This window comes from Phocoena phocoena, chromosome 15 (genome assembly GCF_963924675.1).
Source record: "Phocoena phocoena chromosome 15, mPhoPho1.1, whole genome shotgun sequence".
Lineage (NCBI taxonomy): Eukaryota > Metazoa > Chordata > Mammalia > Artiodactyla > Phocoenidae > Phocoena > Phocoena phocoena.
In genome coordinates, this window is record NC_089233.1 from 45,503,854 (window position 1) to 45,531,313 (window position 27,460).

General features: G+C 39.5%; 1 protein-coding gene across 1 annotated transcript in view; it reads right to left on the bottom strand.

Moving 5' to 3' along the window:
• Nucleotides 1–27,460, bottom strand: part of MACROD2 (mono-ADP ribosylhydrolase 2) — a 1,967,591-nt gene that overhangs the window by 41,304 nt on the left and 1,898,827 nt on the right. The window contains exons 14-15 of the mRNA XM_065893095.1: nt 24,084–24,158; nt 23,738–23,830 (exon numbers count right to left, since the gene is read on the bottom strand). Of these exons, the coding sequence (XP_065749167.1) occupies nt 23,738–23,830; nt 24,084–24,158 (168 nt within the window). The remainder of the gene's footprint in view (nt 1–23,737; nt 23,831–24,083; nt 24,159–27,460) is intronic.

Below are 27,460 nucleotides of genomic sequence, written 5' to 3' on the forward strand. Positions count from 1 at the left end.
ACCTAGTTCCTCCTGCCCTGGCCTCTCAGTCTATTCTAGACTCTGCTTCATCTTCCACAGATTTCCACTTGCTTTTCAATATTCACAAATTTGCTGGAATCCATTGTCTATCTCCTGATTTCTTTACTGTTGGAGCTCACTACAAATTTATGTTTCTATACTGTTATCCCAATTGGGTATTTCGGATGGATGGAAGTGAACACATATGTTCATCCTGAAATCTTGATATCCTGTTTGGTTTTAAACCACACTGAAAATGAGAGTTTGAAGCCCTCAGCCTCTGTTCAATGTTGCAATATTTAGGACAACATTAGTTTTCAAAATACATCATCACTGACCCAGTAAGCACACCATCTACCAATGATCTGAGATTATTGACATCTACCATCACCAAAGGCAGAGAACACAGAAGCCAGCAAGCTCAGTTTAATGTTCATGGTAAAATGTATGTTTCTTAGAACAACTGGAGTTTAAGCATATAATAGCCATGAATATAGTCTTCAGAGCAGAGGAATGACCAGGGATGAATTTTACTATACCGCTGTCCATGTGAAAACCATTAATAACATTATTGTTCCCCATTTAACTCAACTTGACAATACAGCGGAAAACCCATAATGCTAAAATTTAAATTATGTTAGAAATATGGTCGGGCGTTAAAAAAAGGTCATGCACAGATAACTGCATTCAATTCAAAATGTATCAGTTATGATCTGGAAGTAAAGTTTTTATACTCCCTTTTCATTTCCTAGTCTGTGGATACTATTACGCTTTTGATACAACCAGGCATGCATGACATGCTCCAAAGGTGCAAAGATGATAAAGCATGCAGGTGATACAAAGTATCTGGCATGTTTTGCTCCCGAGAGCATTTCCATAGGCACCACTAGTTCTCTCGCACACTCTAAGCATGACCTCTGGTGACCTGAGAACATGAATATGCTCTCCAGATCTCTGATGGTCAAAGGTCACTTGGCTACTAAGAGCATGGGCTGCTGAGAGCATGTTCCAGAAGGAGGTACCAAGACAATAACATAGAGAATCCAGTAATTCTGATGTTCTTGTGTCCAAAGGGGAGGGATCATTGGCATCAAAACACTGGAATGTAAGCAAAGTGCTTCATAACTATAGGGGCGGTGAATTGGGCTGCTGTTCCCACAAACATTTCTAGCCCCATGTCAGAGGGACAGAACACACAGAGGAGAAACTGCCCTGAGCAAAGCTGAGAACTCCTTTGGGAACTTGGGGTCAGAGAAGAGGGAACAGAAGCTCCCCACATTCTATGTGGAGTGTGAGGAAAGTGAGGGAAAAAGAAGGGTGTCAAGTGAGGGGCTGCTCCAGGACTCTTCTGACCTTTGGTCCTTCGCGTCCACGCGGGGTAAGTTTGGTATGTGGGGCTGCCCTGGGGTGTCTCAGGGAGGAATTCTCTGCAAAGCCTGGGTCTTGCTTTTCTTGCCACAGTCATACAGAGTGGGGTAGGGACCGTGAGTATTGAGTAAACTTGCCCACGTGACTACAATTAGGGTTGACTTCAGAGCGCTCCATAACAGCATACCGCTGGCCAAGGCAATTGTTTTGAAAGACATTTCAGTCATTTTGGATGCTGAAATCTTGTTTCATACATTTTATAATCAATTGAGGAGACAAATGGGCTTGTTTTTGTGAATTAACTGTACACGTACATTGTGTGCTTAACTAATTTTTTGGGTAGTTTATTTAGTCCTGAGTTTTTAGGAATCCACGTGGCAGCCAGGGGAATGTACCTTGCAAACCTGAAGTTACAGGGAGTGCAATAACCGACCATGGACTGGGGCCCCAGTTGTTGGGCTCTGGAATCCATCATTGCATTTGTCCTGAGGCCATGCTTCCTGCAGGCTTGTGTTCCCAGCCAATGACCCAGGGGAGCTAAGGCAAGTCATTCTTGGCTGAATTTGCCTCAGGGAATCCCAGATGCTTTGACAAAACTTTCTTCCACTGCACACCCCCCAACCTTCCTTCCGTATGTCCTTCTCTCGGGGGTCACCCTTACATGTGGTCTCAGGGCTCTCCCCACCTTCAGCAGTCCCCCCCCCCTCCTTTGCTCTCACACAGGCAATTCCCTTAATAAATCTTATTTTAGCATCTGCTCCCAGGAAGACCTAGACTCATAGTCTGCTCCTCGGAACAACTGGCACCACTCAGAACCACTGGAATCTGCTGGTATTTCAACTTATGGTTCAACTCTGGACAATTAGGACCTCGTATCTACATCAGAGAATGTCAGGCAGAAGCCAGTTTCTGCCAAATGGTATGGCTAACTGGTTCATTCTAGGCCAGTGGTTATTGTTTTGGCCTTGCAAACTCTGATCATACACAGCGGGTACCATTTCATCCTGTCGGTAAATTCTGACAGACCTTCAATAAGCGGGTGTCACATCCTCAGTGTTGGGTCTCACAACCCTCCCTGCTCAAGAGGGAGCAGACTGCCAGAATCCGGATTCAGACACACTTCTTTCAGAGTCCCAGTTCATGGCACTTTCAGTGACACCAAACATCTCTGCTCCCTCAACACAGCCCCAGCCCGCGTCCACCCAACTCATCCTGTTTCCCATTTAGGGTAAGATACTCAAAGTGCCAAGCCTAATGGGTTCATTTTGTTTGGGGAAGCTCGGGGAATGTTTGAAGTGCCTTTCTGCCATTTGAAAAGGACTGGCTTAGTTTTGAAAAGAGAGACTGACAATTAGAGAAAAAGGTCTTGGTTTTGATAAGAGCCTATACAGCTGTGTGTTAAGAGGGTACAGTCCCAGTCTTTATTCCAGTTACTAACTTACCAGAATCTAAATCATGAGGAATCTGGATTCCCAGGGGCCAAAATGTGATTGAGGAAGAGTGACGGCCAGGGGCTGCTGGTCTATCCCTATGAAAGATGGAGGGGGTGCTAAGTCTCCTGACACGATTCTCATACTCTAAGCTCTTAAAAACCCCAAGGACCATAACCCAGGAGCAGCACGCCTGGGGGACATGCGGATGAGCTGCCCACAAGAGCTTTCAGAAACCTTCTGGTAGCCGAATACACACTTTAAAGAGACTAAAGCCCAAAACAGTTTGATATAATAAGGTCGTGATATCATAGTGCTATATTTTCCCATTTTGTAGAACTGCTTGTATCGTTACAATATGGTTGGTACAAAATATAAATTCTCAAGGGAAAATAAGATAAAATGGTAAGAAGACAAAGGACGATTCTTTTATATTCTGTCCCCTGGTCTTGGTGGCTGTGATCACTGGCATATGCTGAGATAAGAGGTGAGTGCCGGTGGGACTCTGTAGCCAGCACAAATGTCACGAGATGCTGGTCCTGTGGGAGCCCTTCAGAGAAGGAACTGTGAAGGTCAGCTCTCTGCAGTTAGGCTGTGTGGTGTTGCCTAGGTGACCCAAATGCACCAGGACCTACATCACAAGCTCATCTGGTTCTCTTTCTCTCTCTCTCTCTTGTCTTTTTCTAAGGTGAGACTTTCCTAATCATTAATAATCTTAAGAAAGACACAGATGAGAATGTAGCTTATATTAAGCAAGGACCTCAACCCTGGCAACTTAAAATCAAGTACAGCAGAGGGAAAAATTGGACTTCTGCCATTATAGTCTAAGATCGAACCCATCAGGAATGACCTGGAAGGATTAAAAAGTTACCACTGTGGGGGCTTCCCTGGTGGTGCAGTGGTTGGGAGTCCGCCTGCCGATGCAGGGGACGCGGGTCCGTGCCCCGGTCCGGGAAGATCCCACATGCCACGGAGCGGCTGGGCCCGTGAGCCATGGCCGCTGAGCCTGCGCGTCCTGAGCCTGTGCTCCGCAGCGGGAGAGGCCACGGCAGTGAGAGGCCCGTGTACCGCAAAAAAAAAAAAAAAAAAAAAAAAAAAAGTTACCACTGTGTCTCTCGGCAATTCCTTACAGTTACTGACTTGCCAGAGTCCACATTTCTGTTTGTCCTCAATTCAGTACTCCTGAGAATGTGGCTTTACAGGATGGGCGCTGGAGGGAACAACAGAGTGAGGTGGGGGATGTTTCTGTCTCCTGCTTGATAATATGTCTAATTCCAATGGCAACAGCTGGAAGAAGTTCTGGTAAATATAAACCCCCCGAAAAAGGAACATGAATAAGGAAGTGGAATTCAAGATACATTCTAAAACTTTAAAGCTACAAGCTGAGGGATCGTGGTTTCCATGCTCCTGTTTCCCCACTTTGCCATGTTTCTATACAAACATCCACCATGACTCTACAGTTGTGTTATATAAGCTGCAGAGTTTATTCTTTGGTGGCTGAGTAAAAATAATGTCACTGGGAGCACAGAGATCTCCCTTCATGAATGTTTTATTCCTTAAGTTTGCTGGCCCATTTTTACCAGTTTTTGGAGTTGTTTGCATGGCCCCTTCATTTCTGCTTGGGGACAGAAGCAGCTGTGACGGATGTATTCTCATGACACAGCACATCTGCCAGAAGCCAAGGGCTGCAGGGTGTATTTCTAGATCGGCTGCATCCCTTTCATTAGGTCTCTTACTAACAAAGGTGTCAGCAGCTACAGGAAAACTACTGGACTTCTAGCTGGGGTACATTTGGAGGATGAAAGTAGCTGCACGTCTCTCAGGGCGCCCTTGTGGTCCCACATCATGCTTGTAGCAACCAAGGGAGTAGATTAGCCACGTCATTATAAGGAGGATGGTAACATTTGATCCCGCATTCCTGTAGTTCTCAGATTTCTCACTGTTCATCACAAAAATGTGAGGATTCTCCTTGGCTTGGAGTATGGGCTTCTGTTCAGAACAATGATAGCAATAATAATATTAAGACTATTAAGAGTTTACTATGTGCCTGGCACTATTGCTAGAACTTTACACATATGAAATCATATGATCCTTATAAACTATCCTCTGAGGTAGGTGCTATTGTTAGCTCCATTTGCAGATGGGGAAACCAAGTCTAGGATAGATAACTTGTTCCTGGCTCATCAGAGAAGAGCCTGCCTATAAGCACAGAGAGTCAGGCTGCAGAATCAGGCTGGGATATTTCATCACCCAGGGAGATATTCATAGCAGAGTTGCCAGGGCTTGAAGGAATTTCTTTTAAAAATAAATCTCTAGCTTTTGATTTGACAAATGAAGGTCGGGATCACTGTGTGCAATCCTATACCCATGTTTTGAGAGAGAAGTTGGAAAATCTAGCTTGCTTAGAGGGACAACAGCCAAGATGACGAAGGGTTTGAAGAACTTGTAAGACAAGAGGTATCTGGAATAAATATGGAATGAATTAAGTGACTAACAAAAGACACAGGAGGTCGGTCTGCAAAATGCCTTCAAATACTCAAGGGGTTCTTGCCATATGGGCCAGACTCACTTTAGTTCCCTGTGCAGGGCAGAACTGGGAGGAATGAACAGAAGCCGCAGGAAAGCCAAGTTCATTTCTTTCTTTTCTTTTTCTTTTCTTTTCTTTTCTCTTCTCTTCTCTTCCCTTCCCCTTCCTTCCTTCCTTCCTTTTCTTTCTTTCTAACATCTTTATTGGAGTATAATTGCTTTACAATGCTGTGTTAGTTTCTGCTGTATAACAAAGTGAATCAGCTATACGTATACATATATCCCCACATCTCCTCCCTCTTGCGTCTCCCTCCCACCCTCCCTATCCCACCCCTCTAGGTGGTCACAAAGCACCGAGCTGATCTCCCTGTGCTATGCGGCTGCTTCCCACTAGCTATCTATTTTACATTTGGTAGTGTATGTATGTCCATGCCACTCTCTCACTTTGTACCAGCTTATCCTTCCTCCCTCTCTGTCCTCAAGTCCATTCTCTACATCTGCATCTTCATTCCTGTCCTGCCCCGAGGTTCTTCAGAACCATTTTCTTTTTTTTTAGATTCCATATATATGTGTTAGCATACGGCATTTGATTTTCTGTTTCCGACTTACTTAACTCTGTATGACAGTCTCTAGGTCCATCCACCTCACTCTAACCAAAAGATATAGACTGGCTGAATGGATACAAGAACAAGACCCATATATATGCTGTCTACAAGAGACCCACTTCAGAACTAGGGACACATACAGACTGAAAGTGAGGGGATGGAAAAAGATATTCCATGCAAATGGAAATCAAAAGAAAGCTGGAGTAGCAATACTCATATCAGACAAAATAGACTTTAAAATAAAGACTATTACAGGAGACAAAGAAGGACACTACATAATGATCAAGGGATCAGTCCAAGAAGAAGATATAACAATTGTAAATATTTGTGCACCCAACATAGGAGCACCTAAATACACAAGGCAAATGCTAATAGCCATAAAAGGAGAAATCGACAGTAACACAATCATAGTAGGGGACTTTAAATCCCCACTTTCACCAATGGACAGATCATCCAAAATGAAAATAAATAAGGAAACACAAGCTTTAAATGATACATTAAACAAGATGGACTTAATTGATATTTATAGGACATTCCATCCCAAAACAACAGAATAAACTTTGTTCTCAAGGGCTCATGGAACATTCTCCAGGATAGATCATATCTTGGGTCACAAATGAAGCCCTGGTAAATTTAAGAAAATTGAAACCATATCAAGTATCTTTTTCGACCACAACGCTATGAGACTAGATATCAATTACAGGAAAAAATCTGTAAAAAATACAAACACATGGAGGCTAAACAATACACTACTAAATAACCAAGAGATCAATGAAGAAATCAAAGAGGAAATCAAATTCATTTCTGAACACTCAGAGTCACCTGGGGATGGAAGAACTGCTATGAAAGGGCGTGAGCAGCCCATCAGGTGCGTCCTGCAGCAGAGGCTACAGTGTCTGCTGGAAAGGAGGTTAAACTGGGTGACCTCCAGGATCAATTCCAACTGCGAGATTGACAGTAGGATTATTTTACCGTTTCAGAAAGGAGTTAAGTTGAAATGCAGCAGACACGCCCTGGAATATGATTCTCTATCAGCCACAACCCCGTAGAGCGGTGTTGGGGCCCAGGAGAGGCCACCCTCAAATATGCCTCAATGACATATTGATTATTTTGATTTAAATTTACTAAGAAATGGCCAGTCCAAGAGGGCCACTTTTTTTTTTTTTTTTTTTTTTTGCGGTACGCGGGCCTCTCACTGTTGTGGCCTCTTCCGTTGCGGAGCACAGGCTCCGGACGCGCAGGCTCAGTGGCCATGGCTCACGGGCCCAGCCGCTCCGCGGCATGTGGGATCTTCCCGCACAGGGGCACGAACCCGTGTCCCCTTCATCGGCAAGCAGACTCTCAACAACTGCGCCACCAGGGAAGCCCCAAGAGGGCCACTTTGACCCTCCTCTCTGTCTCCCTGATAGCAGGAAATAAATCTCTCATATGAAAGGTATATTCCCTGCATGTGGAGGTAGAAGGACACCCTTATTGCCAGAGATAGGGAACTTCGGGCAGAGAAGCCTGTATAAATTACTTCTTTAATTTATTACCTCAAGGCCAAACTTTGCTTAAATTCCTTACTAATTAAGCGCCCAAACCTAAATTTCTTTGTCCTGTCAATTCCTCTCAAATGTATTGTTTCTTTGTCTAAAAAAATATAAAAGCTGGGACTTCCCCAGCAGCACAGTGGTTAAGAATCCACCTGCCAATGCAGGGGACATGGGTTCAATACCTGGTCTGGGAAGATCCCACGTGCCGCAGAGCAACTAAGCCCGTGTGCCACAGCTACTGAGCCTGCGTTCTAGAACCCGCGAGCCATAACTACTGAAGCCTGTGTGCCTAGAGCCCGTGCTCCGCAACAGAGAAGCCATCGCAATGAGAAGTCCGCGCACCACAACAAAGAGTAGCCCCCGCTCGCCACAACTAGAGAAAGCCCGCACGCACCAATGAAGACCCAATGCAGCCAAACATAAATAAAGAAATAAATTTATAAATATATATATATATATATATATATATATACACACACACATATATACATAAAAGCTGCCTGTTTTGGCCACGTCTTAGGTACTTTCTATGAGATCTCCAAGCACATAGATTAGGATTTGTCTCTTTTTTCCTGTTACTGTGTCTTGTGTCAATTTTATTATTAGTCCAGCCACAAGAACTCAAGAGGGTTAGAGGGGGAATTTCCTCCTCCCCAACAGCAGCTCATAGAGGAAAGGTGAGGTGGAGAGAAGGCTGGGCCACAACTTAGACAACAAACATCGGTCCTGGCACCCCCAACTGCGTGCGTGACCCCCAGGGGCACTAACTCTGCACACCCTTAATTTCTATAACTTCAAAATGGAGGAAAATGAATATCATCATTTTGGAAATTTCTAAAATAGAATGGCTGGCTTCAAAGTTTTCTGATTAAGCATCAGCTATTTGGAAAATGGAATGGACCAAAGTTATCCCGCCCCCAGCACTCTGGCTAATGGCCACGCTGTTGTATAAGATGCTACAGAAGAGCACTTCTGCATATTTTCTGCACGTCAAGTTTGCTGATCATCCTTGTATCTCTCTGTATCTTGTTATAAAATGAAGGTCTTGCCAGCAATTTCCTTTCCTTTTCTCTTTTTCTTACTCATTTTTCACCCGTACAATCAGTTTCATGAACCGGAACTGTGCCCCTGGCTGGGATAGTCTAGTTTCTTGGGCGTACTGTATTCTAGGCAATGACAGTGCAGCTTTACTGTAATTTTCATTCTTCTATGCAAAACTAACATTTATGAAAAGCTTCTGTAAAAGACCAAGTTCCTATTTGTCTACCTTCAGAAAACCTCTCCCCCGCTTACATCCTTTTTGTAAGTCCATTTTTACTTTAAATGTTATGTCCTATTTTGGAGACAACAGTAAGTCCATTTATAAGTGTTTGGGGTCTGCCTTGTAAGCCTACTCAATGGTATAACACTGCTCAGAACACACTTCCCATGTTTTCAAAGGAATTTTCCCCTAAGTCGTGATTGTCATGCCCTCTACAGATGGGGCATACACATAAAATCTTCCTTATAGGCACATGTCCGTAGCTATGCATCACTAAAAAAAAAAAAAAAAAAAAAAAAAAAGCTAATTAGTCCAACTGAGACTAAAAAACAAAGTCATTCTAATCAAATGTTGGCATTAGTTCTTTTTATGTGAAAAAGATGGCAATGGATTTACAAAGAATAACTCCCTTTTACCCAAATCTTGGTAATGAGAAACTGTCATGAGACCACAGTTAATCACCCTACCACCCGACACCTGAGGCTTGGAGACTCCCACTTGAGTGCTTGGGGAAAATACACATCACACAATTCAAGGAGGAGCCCATGCCCCTCTCCTAGCAGCCCACGAAAATTCTGTGCTTCACACGCTTAGCTTAAGTGCTACTTCACTCCATTTAAGTAAAAACTGAATTTAATTTGGTCCCCAAAACTTGCTTTCTCCCAAGTATGGGGGGGAAAGAGCTTGGGCTGTGGGATCAACTGCAGTGGTACATGTGGCCATTCAGAAATAAAGGGGGTTCAGTATCACTCAAAGGCAGGGTGCAAATCTGGATTGCGGTTAATTAGTTTAGCCTTCATATCAAATGCTCAGAACTACAAAGGCTTACCAGCCAGTTTCCAACAACCACAGGATAAAAAACTGAATGAAAAGGCTAAGAGATTTAGCAAACAAACTGTTTGCCATTTAGGAGTAACTTAAGGGCTACCCCAAAGCGCTCCTTGATTGAAATCCATTAAAAGGAACAAAACACTGACCTCGAGGAAGACAGCTAAGATATACCACCCACCCAATAATGGTCCCAACAGAGCTCCAAAGTCCTGGAGGCCTCATGAATATTCTGGAAACTTAACATGCCAAAAGAAGGAGAGATGGGGAAGAGGGGAGAGGTCTTTGCTTCTAAAGAATAACGGCTCTCCTGTGGTTATGCCTCCCCTTCCAGGATTCCTTTTCAAGCTCCTTATAGAAATTGCTCAGGTCTTTAACTGATCTCCCATGAGGACTCAAAAGCCTTAAGCTAATTACATTTGGCTGAGATATGCCTGATGAGATGGGAAAAATATAAAGCTATTGAAAGGGTGAAAAAAATCTCTAACCATCTGCTGGTGGTGTTGCTAAAAGAACAATAGACGAAAAGAAAGAGGGCAGCTAGCCAGAGTGGAAAGGTACAGGATTTCTTTAATTACTGGGTCAATGAGGCTATTACTGCTTGGAATGTTGGGGAAGGAAGGCCAAACAGGCTTAGAGGACTAAGCAACTAGGCAGTGCTTAGCGAATAAACAAAGCCAAACAGCAACACCAAAAAAAGGGATGCATTTTTTGAGGGAGAAAGGGGAATTAGGTCAGCTTGGTTTAGCAAAGGGTTTCTAATTAGAAATCACAGGTACTTTGTGGAAAGGAGAGAAAAGAGATGCTCCTAAATGGGAAGTAGGTTTCAGCCCAACCTCTGGACTTCTCTCCAGGTTATCTGTGGTCCTCAAAGATGCAGCCCTGGCAAAGCGCGCTCTCTCCGATGCTGCCAGCCAGACAGTTGTTCTGTTATGCTTGGCAATCCAGGTGAGCAGCCTGCACTGAGTTTCCAAATCAGTGCCCCAGGTGTTGATTCAATATGGCAAACAGCTTATGTGCATTCCTCTAAAAGCCCTGTTCAGTTTCTCCTTTTATTTTTTAAAAAGCAACGAATCCGCTCAAATTCAGCTGAGAAAATGTTAGATTATGGAAGACAAACTGACAAATCAGAAAGGGGACCGCTAAATCAAAGTTTATTTTTGCTTTGTGTACAGTAACTCCTATAAGTTGAGCAGCAGTTTCTGCCCCCAGTCCTATTTTTTTCCCCAAACTTTACAGATGGAATGCCATTTTCTTTCGTGTTTCTTTGTCTTGATTCCGTATCTGAAGGTGGGTAAAACTACTAAACTAATGGCGAAATGTTTTTATTTTCTTCATTATTCCCTTTTCATCAAAACCAGGAACACATTTTTCAGATGCACAATTCAAATGTATTCTCTGGATGCTCTTGGTGTGTCCCGGGTCTGCTTCCCAATGGACAGAGTCCTCTCCCTCACCTTCCTAACCTGGGCATGCAGTCTCTGTGCTCCCTCTTCCACATGGCCTCCTAGACCCACCCTGGGGGAAAGATGCACTGTATCGGTGACCACAAGGAGGGCACAGGTGGGAAGAGCGGCTTACAGGCAGCTGATCTCAGACAAACAGGGGTCTGAGTTGGGAAGAAGTCTCCATCTGTCCAGCCTCCCAGCTGCAGGTCTGGGAGTCCAGGATGATGCTAAGAGACCCTTTCCTCTCTCAGTGCCTGATGTGAGACAGCCAGTGTGGATAATGAACAAGGGCTTTGCCAGTGGTTCTCAAAATATGGTACCTGGACCAGCAGCCTCAACGTCATCTGGGAACTTGTTAAAAATGCAATCTCCTGCTTGCCCATCGCCACAGACCTACTGAATCTGAACTTGAGGTATAGGGTCCAGCAATCTACCCTTTAACAAGGCATCCAGGTGATTCGGATCTACTGAGGAGTATGTTCTGTATCACCTGTCTGTCTGTCTATCCATCCATCCATCCATCATCTTTGCCATGTTTAAACATCCCACCCTCCAACAAAAATAAGGCAGAGGCAAAGGCCTAAGGGATTTTTCAAAAAGAATTGTCTAAATTTGGATGCAAAATACTACAGTGGTGGTGTCATTCAAAATGTGGTCCACAGACCAGCAGCATCACCATTACCTAGGAGCTTGATGGAAGTGCAGGTCACAAGCCCACCAAGACCTACTTGTATCCAAATCTCTGGGGGTAGGGTCCAGAAATCCGTGTTTTAACAAACACTTTAATTATTATATACACCTAAGTTTGAAAGCCATTGTGCTAGAATAACAGCTGAACAAGGATTAGGGTCAAGAATTTCTCTATTCACATTTTGTGATATTAGTCAGGGAGAGCTCAGTTGGAACATTTGTTGGACATGAATTTTATATCTCCTCCTCCATTTCCAAAAAGTATTGGTTGGATATCTACTTTAATTATTATTTTTCCCAGGCCAGAAAATAGAAACCAGCCTTTTCTCTTCCTTCTACCCTTTTTCCTTCTCTCCCTCCTTTCTTCCTATCTCTTTTACTTCTTTTTCTCTCGTTCCTTCCTTCCTTTCCTCTCCTTCCTTTCTTCATTTTCTTACTGCCTTTAATTCCTTTTCTTTTAATCTCCTAGAGATCCATAACTATTCTACTGGTACTTACTGTGGATGCAGTAATTAGATTTACCAGAATTAAATTCCAGTTGTGCAACCAACAGAGACTGACATTAAAAAGGGATGGGTCCCTAGAAAAATGATACAGATGAACCAGTTTGCAGGGCAGAAATAGAGACACAGATATAGAGAACAAACGTATGGACACAAAGCAGGGAAAGTGGCAGGGGGTGGTGGTGGTGGCGTGATGAAATGGGAGATTGGGATTGACATGTATATACTAATTTGTATAAAATAGAGAACTAATAAGAACGTGCTGTATAAAAAAATAAATAAAATTCTAAAAGTTAAAAAAAAGGGATGGGTCATGATAATAAAAATGCTGCCTAATGCAGCATAGATTATAGAAGGAGGGACAACTTTATGGTAATTCCCAACTCGAGCATGGGAAGATATTGGAGTCTCTCCTTTCTCTGGGGATCTATTTAAGAAAAGCCTAAAATTTTCAACATGGTTTGGAGAAACCATGTTGAGGGTTAACTTATTAGTTCCCTATTCCTGTTGCAACAAATTACCATAGCCTGTGTCTTAACATAACACAAATTTATTATAATTCTAGAGGTCGGAAGTCTGAAATGGGTCTTATGGGGCTAAAATCAAGGTGTCAGCAGAATTACCTTCCTTCTGGAGGATCTGGGAAGAATCCATTTCCTTACATATTCCAGTTTTTAGAGGCTGCCTGTATTCCTTGTCTCACATGGCCTCCTTATTCCATCCTCAATGCCAGCAACTTAGCACCTTCACATCTCAGGTGCTTGCTGGCTCTCTCTCTCTCTCGCTTATACACACACACAAACACACACACATTATATCTGTATTTATCTTGTCTATTATTATCCATTAATTATATATAATTTCTACATTTTGTGCAAGTTTTGCTTTCTGATTGCTTAAGGTTGTCTATAATATATATTTTGTTAATGGGAAAAATGAGTAATGTAATAGTATGAAATGACTATGTTAATTTTGAAAAGTGTTCCTTTCCGTTGAAATTACATGTCTTAATATATTATGAACTGTACACCTCTTGATCCTAAATATTATTTTATGAATTATGCTCAATATTATAAGAAAAATGAAGGATGGGTGAACTAAACTTTGTGTGTATTTGAGAAATAAGCTAAATACGATACATGGAAGTAAACATTCTCCTTTGAAATATGTGTTTAAGAAGAAATATCCAGTTTTTTCTCTTTCATTCCTATTTCTCTGTAGTTTTTTTCTATTAGTTTCAAATAAAATCCGAGACTAATAAATTATGACATTTCTGAAAAGTGAACAGACGTGCTTCTATGTCAAAAATGTAAGCTCTAACTATGAGTGATATTTATTGGTTAGAAACATGACTGATTCACCTCGACATCTCTTTTGAAGATTCATAATGAAATAAAGCGATCACATACAATCAACCCAAACCCCTTGCTATTGTTAAAATGCCTACCTCCTTTTTCTTTTGTAAAATCATTGCAGCAGATGCCATAAAATGAATGTAGTGAAACCTTCAAGCAGCAAGCTCCCTGTTTCTATCTTGATTATAAAAACACATTGAAAGGTTAATCCTCACAGTGAAATAAATGAAAAAAATAATTAACATTCAAAGTACTCCTTACACCACCTGTTCTTTACATACTGTGCTGAAATGAAGGCACCCGATGTATAAAGAGTAATGAAAAGAAATTGAGTTTCTTTCTAAAGCAGAAAGAAAAGTAGCACTTTATATTTGAAATTCAAATCAGAATGGATGTACCTTTTGTACAGTCAATAGGGTCTGGAAGTTCCTTCATCTGATGAGTTGAGTGAAGTGGTTAAGTCTAAACCCAGGTACAGTAAATATTTTATCCAATATATATGACATAATATTTTGTGGCTATTTTAAAAAATGCTTTATGTAGGTAGATGATGAACTTCTGTGGTATTTGAAAGCAGATACTCCAAATAATATCTGACATTAAGGTACTGTGTTAAAATTTGGGTTGACAATATTTTGGTCTTCACAACAAAATGTGTAAATGAACATATTTACACATCCATATTATTACAATCCCTAACTATCCACCCCAGTCAATTTATAGATTAGACCTGCATTTATTAGTTCTGTTACCTAGTGGCCTTTTTGTGTTCTTCAGGTGGAAGGATATTGATCCCAGATGGTCAAAAATGAAGGAAGGAATTATAAGTGAGGTAAATGGTAATTATTGGATAAGTCTAAATGAATAGTGATGGTACAAATCAATTGTGATTATAATAAGAATAATGTATTATGGGAGTTAAGATATACTTAGAATTAAAATATATTGCAATAGTGGCATTTATTGGGATGAGGCAAATTAAATTTAAGTATGCTAATATTTTTCCATTGTCATGGAGAATAAAAGTACCAATTCATACTAAAATTTGGTAAGTCTCAGTGATGTCTGAGAGTCAGGAAGTGAGGTGAGTCTTGTGGTTGTCCCCACTGACTGGAGAGACTTTCCAGGCCACAGTGCACAACCCAGCAGACTCCCTGAGTGGAGGAGACTGAGCTGAGAGTCTTGGAAGGAAAAGGCATCTGGTGTTCACAGGGCAGAGAATTGAAGATGATCTGAATCCATAACGGTGTTACTCCTTTGACTTTCTACAACTATACTGTTTTACAAATCTGTAGGGGTAGAAGTTACCTTGTAGAAAACTTATAATAATGAAAATGAGACTTCTTCATAGCAATGTAAATGTATTCTGTTTGGTGGAGAAGAAAGAATACATTTTACTGTCCTATATGATATTAACCAGTCTTTCAAATGTCAGTATTCTTGAATCGTGGGTGTATGTGTCACATGTATGGATATATTTGGTATTCCTGATTGTATGTGTATTATGGAGATATACATATACATTTGGATATACGTACATATATTATTCTTTTTTGAACCAGTTTTACAACTTACTGGTCCCCTTATTAATTAATGATTTAAATAAAATCTTTTACACGTATTTATGGAAGATCATGAGTCATGATTTCATCTTTCTGAAAATTACAGTTTAGCATTATTTAATATCTTGGAGAAGAGGGCAGATATAATGAATGTGTCACCAAACATTAACAATTATACTCACTGTTTTTCGAGGAGGCTAATTTTCTGGACTATTTAAGGATAGTATATGTAAAATAATGTTTAGATGCAAATAAAAACTACTCTTTTCATTAGTTGTGATAAGAATTAAGGTACTTCCAGTTCTTGGACTGGAAGAATCAATATTGTTTAAATGACCATACTATCCAGGGCAATCTACAGATTTAATGCAATCCGTATCAAAATACCAATGGCATTTTTCACAGAACCAGAACAAAAATTTTAAAAATTTGTATGGAAACACAAAAGACCCTGAATAGCTAAAGCAACCTTGAGAAAGAAAATGGAACTGGAGGAATCAGGCTCCCTGACTTCAGACTATACTACAAAGCTACAGTCATCAAAACAGTATGATAATGGCACAAAAACAGACACATAGATCAATGGAACAGGATAGAAAGCCTAGAAATAAACCCATAAACTTACAGTCAATTAATCTATGACAAGGGAGGCAAGAATATACAATGGGTAAAAGATGGTCTCTTCAATAAGTGGTGTTGGGAAAACTGTACAGCTACATGTAAAAGAATGAAATTAGAACATTCTCTAATACCATGTAGGAAAATAAACCCAAAATGGATTAAAGACCTAAATGTAAGACTGGATGTTATAAAACTCCTAGAGGAAAACATAGGTAGAGCACTCTTTGACATAAATCACAGCAATATTTTTTTGGATCCATCTCCTAGAGTAATGGAAATAAAAACAAAAATAAACAAAAAGGACCTAATTAAAAGCTTTTGCACAGCAAAGGAAACCATAAACATAACAAAAAGACAACGTACAGACTGGGAGAAAATATTTGCAAATGATGCGACTGGTAAGGGACTTATTTCCAAAATATGCAAATAGCTCATACATCTCAACAGAAAACAAACAAACAACCCAATCAAAAAATGGGCAGAAGACCTAAATAGACATTTCTCCAGAGAAGACATACAGATGGCCAAAAGGCACATGAAAAGATGCTCAGCATCACTAATTATTAGAGAAATGCAAATCAAAGCTACAATGAGGTATTACCTCACACCTGTCAGACAGGCCAACATCAAAAAGTCTACAGATAATAAACGCTGGAGAGGGTGTGGAGAAAAGGGAACACTCCTACACTGTTGGTGGGAATGTAAATTGATGCAGCCACTATGGAGAATAGTAGAGGTTCCTTCAAAAACTAAAAATAGAGTTACCATATGATCCAGCAATCCCACTCCTGGGCATATATCTGTAAAAGACGAAAACTCTAATATGAAAAGATACATGCACCCACATTCATAGCAGCACTATTTACAACAGCCAAGACATGGAAACAACCCCAATATCCATTGACAGATGAATGGATAAAGAAGATTTGTTATACACACACACACACACACACACACACACACACACGCACAATGGAATACTACTCAGCCATAAAAAAGAATAAAATAATGCCATTTACAGCAACATGGATGGACCTACTAAGTGAAGTAAGTCAGATAAAGACAAATATCAAATGATATCACTAATATGTGGAATCTAAAAAAATGATACAAACGAACTTATTTACAAAAGAGAAAGAGACTCACAGACACAGAAAACAAATTTACGCTTACGGAAGAGAAAAGGGGAGGGAGGGATAAATTAGGAGTTTTGTATTAACACATACACACCACTATATATAAAATAAAAAACAAGGTCCTACTGTATAGTTCAGGGAACTATATTCAATATCTTATAATAACCTATAATGGAAAAGAATCTGAAAAAGAGTACATACATATATATCTGTATCACTTAGCTGTATACCTGAAACTTATACAACATTGTACATCAACTATACTTCAATAAAACGTTGTTTAGAGAAAAAAAAAAGAATTAAGGTACTTCATGCACAAAGAGTTGCAGAACTCTAATGTAGCAGAGAGAAATAAAAAGTTCAACACCTAGAGATAGAACTCCACTTAAGGAAGAGATCTGTTTTATCTTTGGAAATTACTTTGATAAGCCACAAGGTTATAGGTCTTGGGGGAAAACCAGACAACCTAGGCTTGATACAAAATTAAAAATAAAAAAAGAAAAGAAAAGGGGGATCCAGAAAGAAAGCTGGATGCTAGAGAATTAGTAGAGATGGTCTCTCAAAATTCCCCAGACAGGGATAGACGAAGGATTACAAATTTTGATCCTAATGTCCACTTGAGCCTACACATATTACTTGGGTTTGTGGTACTTCCTCCCTGACATGTAAAATGGAGGTTCAGGGAAAGTTTTTCTAAATCTTAAAAAACAAGATGATGATAGCCTGCTGGGGACTTGGCCACATTCAAGAGGCCAAGTATACTTTTTCTTGAGAAGCCACATATGAGGTTTACACACGTTTAATCTAAATTTACACAATATTGCATTATGGGAATGAAAGTTATTGTTGCAGTGAATATGCTTTTTACTTTTCTGTTTTTTAACTTTAAAATTATAGGTCAGTTACACTTTTATTTGAGGGAGAAACCTGAAGAAAATTCATACTTTAAAAATAAATTTTAAAAAATGTTAAATGTGAATGAAACATTCTATCTTTACTTCTTATACAGTGGAATTTGAATGAACTGGTTTTATATGTATATATTGCATACACAGAGATATGCAGAAGACAAATAATTTAGCTTAAAACTTCATAGTTTTTATATTCAGTGTATTTAACAAATACAAGGAATTTCATTAAACACAAAAATATTCACAAAAGCTGAACAGGCACCAGCATTATTAATTTATCTTATATTCTAAAATAAAATTTTGGCTGACAAATTCCAGCTATAAAATATGATTAGGAAAAAAGACTGATAACAGAAGAAATCATTGGAAAATGAAGCTGCCCTAAAACACCTAAATTATAGTGCTGCCAATGTGAATTATGCAGAATTACTAAAGTTGACTTCATTTGAAAAGATAAGATACAAGATAAGATAAACACATATGAAATCCAGTAAAATAACATCATTTAGGTTAACAACCAAATAGGAAAGTAATCTTATAGGTGATCTCCTCTAAAAAGATCTCATGTTTTAGCATAAAATATGACTTTAGCCAGCATTAAAATGTTTTCTCTGAAGATTTCTATTTCTAGTGGAATTTAGAAATAGTTCATATAAAATCTTAACTAGATCAACATTGTATCATTATTATATCACATACAATATATGATATACAAGATTTCAGAATATATAAAGTTCCAGTAAGTTAATTAATCAAGATGAAAGTTCATATAATATTTTGCATGAATCAAAAATGTGCCTGAATCGTGATTCTCCATAGCAAAGCACACAGACGAGGAGCACGAAAGCCTGAATGTGTGTTTGTGCTGTTGCTGCATTGCTGGTGTGGAGGCTGATTTTCAAGTAGAGGGGAAAGGGCTGTGTCAGTGATGTAAGAATCCCATCAATAATGGAAAACACCAAGGGCTGTGTAGTGGTGTCTTGAAGACAAAATAAAACCCTAAGGGATTTGATTAGTAGGAGCAGAAGAGAAAGTGGTTCACTCTGTGTTCATTGAAAGATGAAACAGTGACCAGAGGAACTACAAGAAAAGAAGTTTCTCATGTGGACTAAAAAAGATGGGTGATGTAAATCTAGCCTGGTTCTGAGCAGAGTCTGTGGGTCAACCTAATTGAGCTAAAGGGCACGTTTATCCCATTTAAAGTATCTTCCGGGAATCATCAGCTGTCCAACTATTGGTTAAGTCCTGAAATAAAAGAGATTAGTCTGGCTGATCTTTTTGTCTGGTCTAGAGTCCCTCTGCATTTTTATCAATAGGATACAATGAATAAAACTGAGTAAAACCTACAGTTTCAGCTTTCTCAGTGTATTGACGACCACTGGCTCCCATCTCATCATCCCTTGTTTCATCAAGAATGTGGTTCTTCAGAGCTGGCCTTCCAAGAAAGTTTATAAAATTGGACAATCTCATCCCTGCATTATTGAGTTCATGCTCCTCATTTTACTACCCCAGAAACTGGGCTTTATAAAAGGTAAAGAATTGCCAGAAACCACATAGCCAGAGCAAGAAGCCATGGTTCTCTGCACACTTAGTCTCATGGTCCTGCTCGTCAGAGGCCAAAACATGAGCCAAAGGACGTGATAATTTATACTTGTTGCCGATTTACACTTCACTTCCTACTTGCATGCCTGTCAATGCCCATCTGTTTCCAAGAAGACCTTATACCATAATATACTTTAAATCTCCATCAACATTTTGATCAGCCCAAGATAAAGGATTTTTATTCCATATTATACTTATTGCTGGATCCAAGAAAAATAATTGGAATGCATGCATTCCGTATAACACTTGGGAAGTCCAATATATTTCTAAGAAACGTAAGTTAAAATTATGTGATATAATAATGATACAATGTTGATCTAGTTAAGATTTTATATGAACTATTTCTAAATTCCACTAGAAATAGAAATCTTCAGAAAAAACATTTTAATGCTGGCTAAAGTCATATTTTATGCTAAAACATGAGATCTTTTTAGAGGAGATCACCTATAAGATTACTTTCCTATTTGGTTACTAACCTAAATGATGTTATTTTACTGGGTTTCCTATGTGCTGCAGATCCTGCTGGGAAAGCATAAAACCGGACTCATTTAGGAAGAGGCAATGTGGCTATATGAGAAAAGCTGCCCTATGTGCACTTTATGCCTGTTGAAATTTCTGTATTTCACGTCTCCTAGGGAAATGTCCATCGTGCTATTGTGTAATTTTATCAGCATGAACTTCTGCTGAATATTTTCTCTTCTCTTCAAAACCCATATTTTGGTAGAGCTAACTTCCAAACTTAATGTTACAACATCTGTGCCCATACACCTGGGAGCCATCGAAGACATATCCTAAAGATTATCTACATTTTCTAATCTTATATAGAATGCTGTGAAACGAGACAAAAAGGTTATACATTTTTCCTGGTCTGGAACTTTTTGAAAGGAACCACTTTCTGTCTCCTTAGAAAGATTCTCAAAAGAGAACCAATATTTCTAAGGCTGTAAAGAATATCCCTACAAATTTAACAGAGTACTCATTTGTTTTTGGTTTTTTTTTGCAGATAAGAGTAGCTCTTAACGCGTGTATGCAACTTTCCATTAAGAGACACTGTGAATATACACAAACCCTGGAGCTATGTTCTCAAAATATTTTCAAACAAAACTCTTCAGTAACTATAGGAAACAAAAGAAAAGAACATTCAATGACTACTTTTATTCTGTGGATCTACCAATAAATCAATGGCATCTTCTTTTAAAAATAAAAATTATGGTTGAATCAGCATTTCTCAAACAGAAGACTGAGATCTTAACCAAAAAAAAAAAAAAAATTTTCTCAATATACAGAAATGTCTCCCACCTCACCTTTCATTAATTGCTCTATCCTTCTGTGTTAAATATACATGTTGAAACAGGCTGCAGGAGATGGTACTGAAAATAAAATGGGCAGAACAATTTGCTGCTGAAGGATAATGTAGACTATATGAAATTTTTATGGCTTCAAAATAGTTAGGAATGGACTTGGGGGAACTCCAAATGTGGATCCTTTTGATTTTGTCATCAATTTATCCAATCATGATAAGTACTAAACACTTAAGGTGTGCTTTCTATGTGTCAGGTATGGTTGGAATTGCTTTACATCACTTTACTCATTAAAGTTTCATCACAAGCATATCTGTCATCACCCTCTTACAGATGAGGAGACTGAGGCATTGAAAGATTAAATAATCTGCCCCAGGTCATCCAGCTTGTCAGTGGGGGGCAGGGCTGCTGCAGTGCACCCCAAATCTCCATTGCTCCCTTTTTCTTTGGTTACTTTCTATGTAAGAGAATAGCTTTTAACTCTTACTTTAAAGCAATGAATAAGATGATAAAGGTGGTTAATTTTAAGTTATGTCAAATTTAAACAGAAATATTCAAGGCAGGGCCAAGTTAATTATCTCTGGTATAGAAGGGAAAACTCAGTTAATTCAAGCCCATAAGCATTATTACTCTCTGACAGTGAAAAGTCAAATTTTAAACAAAGAAATTCAACTTCGAAGTTGCTACAAGCAAGAGGCTTCCCTGGTGGTGCAGTGGTTAGGAGTCCTCCTGCTAGTGCGGGGCACACGGGCTCAAGCCCCGGTCCGGGAGGAGCCCACATACCACGGAGCAACTGAGCTTGTGTACCTCAGCTGCTGGGCCTGTGCTCTGGAGCCCACGAGCCACAACTACTGAAGCCCACGCGCCTGGAGCCCGTGCCCCGCAGCGGGAGAAGCCACCGCAATGGGAAGCCAGCGCACCGCAACGAAGAGTAGCCCTCGCTGGCTGCAGCTAGAGAGGGCCTGCACGCAGCAATGAAGACCCAACGCAGCCAATAAAACAGATAAATAAATTAATTAATTTTTTAAAAAGTTGCTACAAGTAGCGGAATTTGATCTTACTTCTTTCCCACACGCCATTTCTCCATTTGCAGAAGAGGATTGGCATCCCTACGAGGGAGAATTGAACTCTTCAGTAACTAGAGGAGTCCTACATGCTGGAGAAGCCACTGGGAGAAGGATGACAAGTCAACGTGTGCTGAACACGAGCTTTTTCCCTTGTAGGTCAAGTTAAAAAGAGGACAATGTACCAGTTGTCTGATGTTCCTCATTTGCATGTCCTGAGGCACAACGTACAAAGTAAATAATTTCTGCTATAGAGAAATTAAGCAGGCAGATGCAATATTCTCTATGTTATATTTTACAAGTACAACTGAATGTATAACCAAGCAAGACCCTAAGGGGACTTCCTGGAACAGACCCCTCCCCATATCCTCCTCTGTAGCTCAACTCTGAAGTACCCAGATAAGCCTATCTCATGCATATTTCCTTACTTTTTCAGATGCTAAAAACCACCACCAAAGGGAAGAAATTAACTACTTGCTGATCATGAGCGTGTAGCCCCCAGACCTTCTGGAGCCTAAGGACTGATAATGTTAACTCCTGCGACACACTGCCCTGTTACCTCACCATCAACCAATCAGAGAATTGTACAGCAGCTGATCACAGACCCTTGGACGCCCCTCCCTCTCTGGCCTTTAAAAATGCTTTGCTGAAACCCTTCAGGGAGTTTGGAATGTTTTGAACAAGAGCCACCCATTCAAGGCCCTTGATAAACCTTTCTCTGCTCAAAACTCTGATGTTTCAGTTTGTTTGGCTTCACTGTGAGAGGGGAATATGAACTGGTGTTCAGTAACAAAGGAGCAGGGCCATGTATCTGTATTTCAAGTAAGGGTTGTATCAATTTTCTATTATCATCGTCAGACATAAAATTCTCCAAATATACCATTTACTTGACTTGCCAGGAACATGGTGTCATGAAGCTGAACTAGGATTTACAATTAGAGAAAGGTCATCAGAGGCATAGATATAGAAGAATATTGTGCTCTAAATGCAGTGGAAATTAAAACAGGATGTCAAAATCACTAACATGACTTAGTAATTAAACTGTATCAACGCAGCTGCCAAAAAGAGTTCATAATTTGGAAGCTGTACTTACTATTGACCTGATTTTACAATTGAGATCATGTCTGTGTTTTCATTTGAAAACAAAATTGATCACTGTGTTCTGTGAACAAGGCCTGTCAAGTTATTACTCTATAACTACTTTGCAAACACATTTTTATTTAAGACCAGTATGATTTATGATACAGCAGAAGAGATAAATTATTTCCTTTTTTATTTCACATTTTACCTCCTTTTAAGAGATTGCTTTATATTGGAAAATGAAATTCTTTAAGTTCTTTAATAAATAATAAATTTCTTTGATAATTTTTTAAAGACTTTTAAAAATGTTTACCTTTAATATATTGACTTCTTGCCCCAAAGGCTGCTTTAAAATTTACCAAGTGTTCATTCTTCTTATGTCCTCTGAAATCATTATAATGCTCACTTATTTTTTTAAACAGTATTCAATATAATTGTACCCTAATATTAGTGGACAAACATAATTTAGAAGGTTCATATAATGTGCTTATCTTACACAATATTGCTTCCTTCGTCACTACCATATGAAGGACGACAGAATGAAATCAATACAAAATGGTTAATCTATTTGTTTTAAAGCCATTTCAGATTTTCTAGGACTTTTATCCGTCTAGTCCATAATTTCTATTTCTTAGAGGCTTTCTCAAAACTGTGATTTTTAAAAATCGAATCTAAATGAATAATAAAAACATCTTCATATTCTTTGAAAGGATGAAAAACTGTTACAAGTATCTTCTTTTGCTACTTCTGGATTTTATTCTACTTTCAAAAGTAGGTTTAGAGTTAAAGAAATGTTCATTTTGCCCCTTGACAGACTGCAGTTTCATGAGGATAACCCTGATGGTTGAATTCTAGGCAGGAATCGAAAGAAATTCTCTATACTTGATGGGTTAATTTAAGAGCAGTCCTACCTTTTTCACCTTCTTTTCCTTCTTGCTCATCTGTTAGTGGAATCACTTCTTGCTGCTCCAAGATCGTGATATCTTCTTGGTTCAATGAAAGCTCTAAATAGAACGAGACAGAAGGATACTCAGGGATGTTTTAGTTGGAATCATTGAGAAAACAGTGACTAAAGTACCAAGTTCTTTTTTCCCCTCCAAGTTTCAACGGGCATACCAAGCAGAACACTACCGCCACTGTCTAGTGATCACTGCTGAAAGCATACGCGCACCCCACTCATACACACCAGTATATATAGAAGTCATGATCCACAGTTTCACGTCATTCTCAGATAACAATATATTCTGGTTTCAATACCTTCTGTTTCCATATATGAGCTCTGGGACTCTGCCTCAATTTTTATTTCATTCTTCATTGAATCATTCTTTTGTCCTGTTAAGAACAGTGATTGAAAAATAAATGTGATATACATGACCATAGCTTTATTCCTGGTTTAAAAAGGCAAACATTTCAGAAACCAGGCTTTGATCACGCCTGGAGAGGTAGACAACAGTTTTGAACCAAAGTGGAGGGTGAAGATGTCATTTTGCAAACCATCAAAATTATATCAATTATTTTATGAGAAATATCCAGATAATGTAGGCAAAAAACTTTTCTTTGAACTGACTAGTAGAATTAATATTTAGCTTATAAATACACTGAACATCAATGGATACAACCTGGCTGTTTTGAAATTTTAAATAATTTCTGGGTTGCAGGGGTTGCATCCAATTTCCCTTTATTATATAGATATTTCTCATCTTGAGGATTCCTAGAAAATTAAAACACTGCTTGTACTTTCATTCTTCTATCAAGAGAGCATAATAAAACTTTAGTAATGTGAGCACACAGGGATGGGGGTCACCTAACAGCTCAGCCATTCTCATAAAACACCTACTAAATATAGCAAAAGTCAGGAGAGAATTCAGCTAGCTGTTGATTACTCCAAGGCTGATTATCTAGGAATAGTTTTACTTTTGCACCCCCTGGGTTCTTCTCCTCTCCCCTGTGGTGTCTAGAACATTTAAGTGCTAAGAGAAGAAATTGAAATCTGTCCACTTTGCACCATTTTAATGAAAGATTTTATGCTAAGGATATTTAACTGTTGAATTAAAAAAAAAAAAATTCCAGAGCCAGAGGTTACAGGTGCGAAGGTGAAGCAGACGTGTTTGGGCTCTTTGTCTGGGTCTGTCCCTGGGGGAGATGTATCATTGTTCCAAGTTGTCTCTACTTCTGTAAGAGGGTCCTCATTCCCTGCCTGTGACCATGTGACCTGCACTGGCTCCTGTGAGACAAGCGTATGTACCCAGCCCATATAAACAGAATATACAGTGTGTGCTCTTTTGTATCGTACTATTTATACTTGTTTTCTGTAAGATTAATCCCAGTCACCGCATGCATCAATTGTCCATTCTCTCACTGACGTATATTCTTCCATTGTAGGAATATGTTTCAGTTTGGGGCTAAATGAATACCACTGCTAAAAACATTCTTGTACATGTCTTTTGATGGACATATGTACTCATATCACTTGGGTATAAACACGGGAGTGAGACTGTTAAGTAACAGGCAACACACATGTTCAGCTTTACTAGTTCCTGAAAAAACAGTGTTCTGAAGAGTCTGTTCCATTTTATAGTGCCACCAGAAATGTATGAGAATTCCATTTGTGCCCTTTATTCTTTACACTATGTTGTGATACTACTTGTCACAAAAGTCTTTATATGGAGCAGAAAGCCATGCAAAATTTTCCCCCCAAAACCCATTTCCATCCTTTTCACCTCTGGGTACCATGTAGAGTGATCACATCTTTGCATATTGAGTCCCTTTGCCTATTCGCCTATTCATTATTCTCCTCATCACACTGTAATGTAGCTGTATCTGTGTTTGTTTCCCTTATCAGGGTATGAGCACTGTGAAGATAAATACTGTTTTATACATTCCTCTTCCTAGCACCTACTAATAAGGAGTGATCCCAAAATGTCCCTTTAAATGGCCCTCTGTTATAGTATTCATCAATGTCTCTAAATAGTAATTAGGGTCTGTAACTTGCTTCCTATCGTACCTTTGGCAACAAAGCACTGAGGCTACTAGACGCTTCATATACTATATTTATTGCAAAGAACCTTGGAAGAAGAATTGAATGTTTTAGGCAAATCACAACCTCTTTGGGCTTCAATTTTATTATCTTTAGAAAAAAAGGCCAAGAAACTAGATACTATCTTAGATTCCCTCATTCTTTGGCATTATATAAGGATATGTCTCCTGGTAAAGTTTCTACTCATCCCTGACATTTGTTTACTGGGAGGATGACATGGAGGGAACCTTCACTGTTCTGAGTGAGCCTCATTCTCTATCACTGTTGATGAGGAACTGACCATCGCACCGCCTCCCAGTCATTATCTGTGATCTGGCTTTGTACAGTGACGGGGAAGACCAGGGCATTCGGAGAGTAGAAGCAGCCACTTTACTGCATCGTGTCTCCAGTCTCAGTGCTCCATTCCATACATTCTCAGAGGAATTCCATCAGGAATAGGAAGATCGCAATTCACCAGGGCCTGGGGCACCGCAGATTGGGTGGGACCACATGGGGTGGTAGCCTAAGGCTTTGATGAATACTAGGGATTTTCTCGCCTCCCAGTAAGGTCTGGCACTTCACTTTGAGGATAAGAGGCCACTGCAAAGCTCTTCTGGAATATTCCTCCCCCCGCCCTTTTCACTCTTCACCTGTTTTTACCTGTGTGCTCTACATATTTTGGCAATCTTCTCTTGAAACGAAAATGCATATTTTTTTCCTCATTTTCCTGAAATTAAGTTAGTGAAAAATAGGGAAAGCAATGAGGTTCTCAGCTTTGAAATCCAAGAATGCTCATACGTGCTCAAGCCTGAGCCACGCCAGGATTTGGCATATTGTATGGAGGAGGTATGTGTGAGCACCGGGCCCCGCACCCAGGCCTGTTGTGTGTTAATGATGACTCAGTCCATCTGCCTTTCTCTTCAGCCTCTCAGAAATACCACATTCCATCCTGCTTTATTGACCCCATGGGGGCACGCTTTATGTTTGCCTCTCTACATTCAGTCTGGTTGAATTCCACCCACTGTCCTTTGCCCTAATCCCGCCTGGCAGAAGAAACAAAAGAGCATAAAGGATCCCACAGTTTATATGTATATTTTTTATACAGTGAACTCAATCATCCATACTAATGGGAGGGGACCATTAGAATAGATAATCCAAAAATCCTTTCACTTTTCTTTAGAAGTAGATCACATGATTGTTTCTTGGAGGCCTGGTAATTAAGTTTGGCTCAAGCTAATGCTTTAATTAATTTGCATAAAAATCGGTCTGGGAACATCAGTCTGGAATTAAACATTTCTAGAGGAGGATAAACTTAAACTCACTTCATAAACGGACTGGTTTTGAACAACAGCAACAACAATATAGTTTTGTTGTGTATAGGTTATTAGATGCTCAGATCTTCTTAAGAACAAAGACTTTGTTTCTTTGGTGCTTCTCTTAAAGATAATAGAAATTATGTCCTTTTGTTAAGCTTGCAACTTGATTGCTATTATTCAAAATTCTGCTTGTCTAAAAATACCCCAGATTAAGAGTAAAGTTAAACCTAGGTTAGTGTGAATTTGATTATCTTCTAAGCTATCCTTAGTGTTCTCCTAGGGCCAATAAAATTTACTTTCCT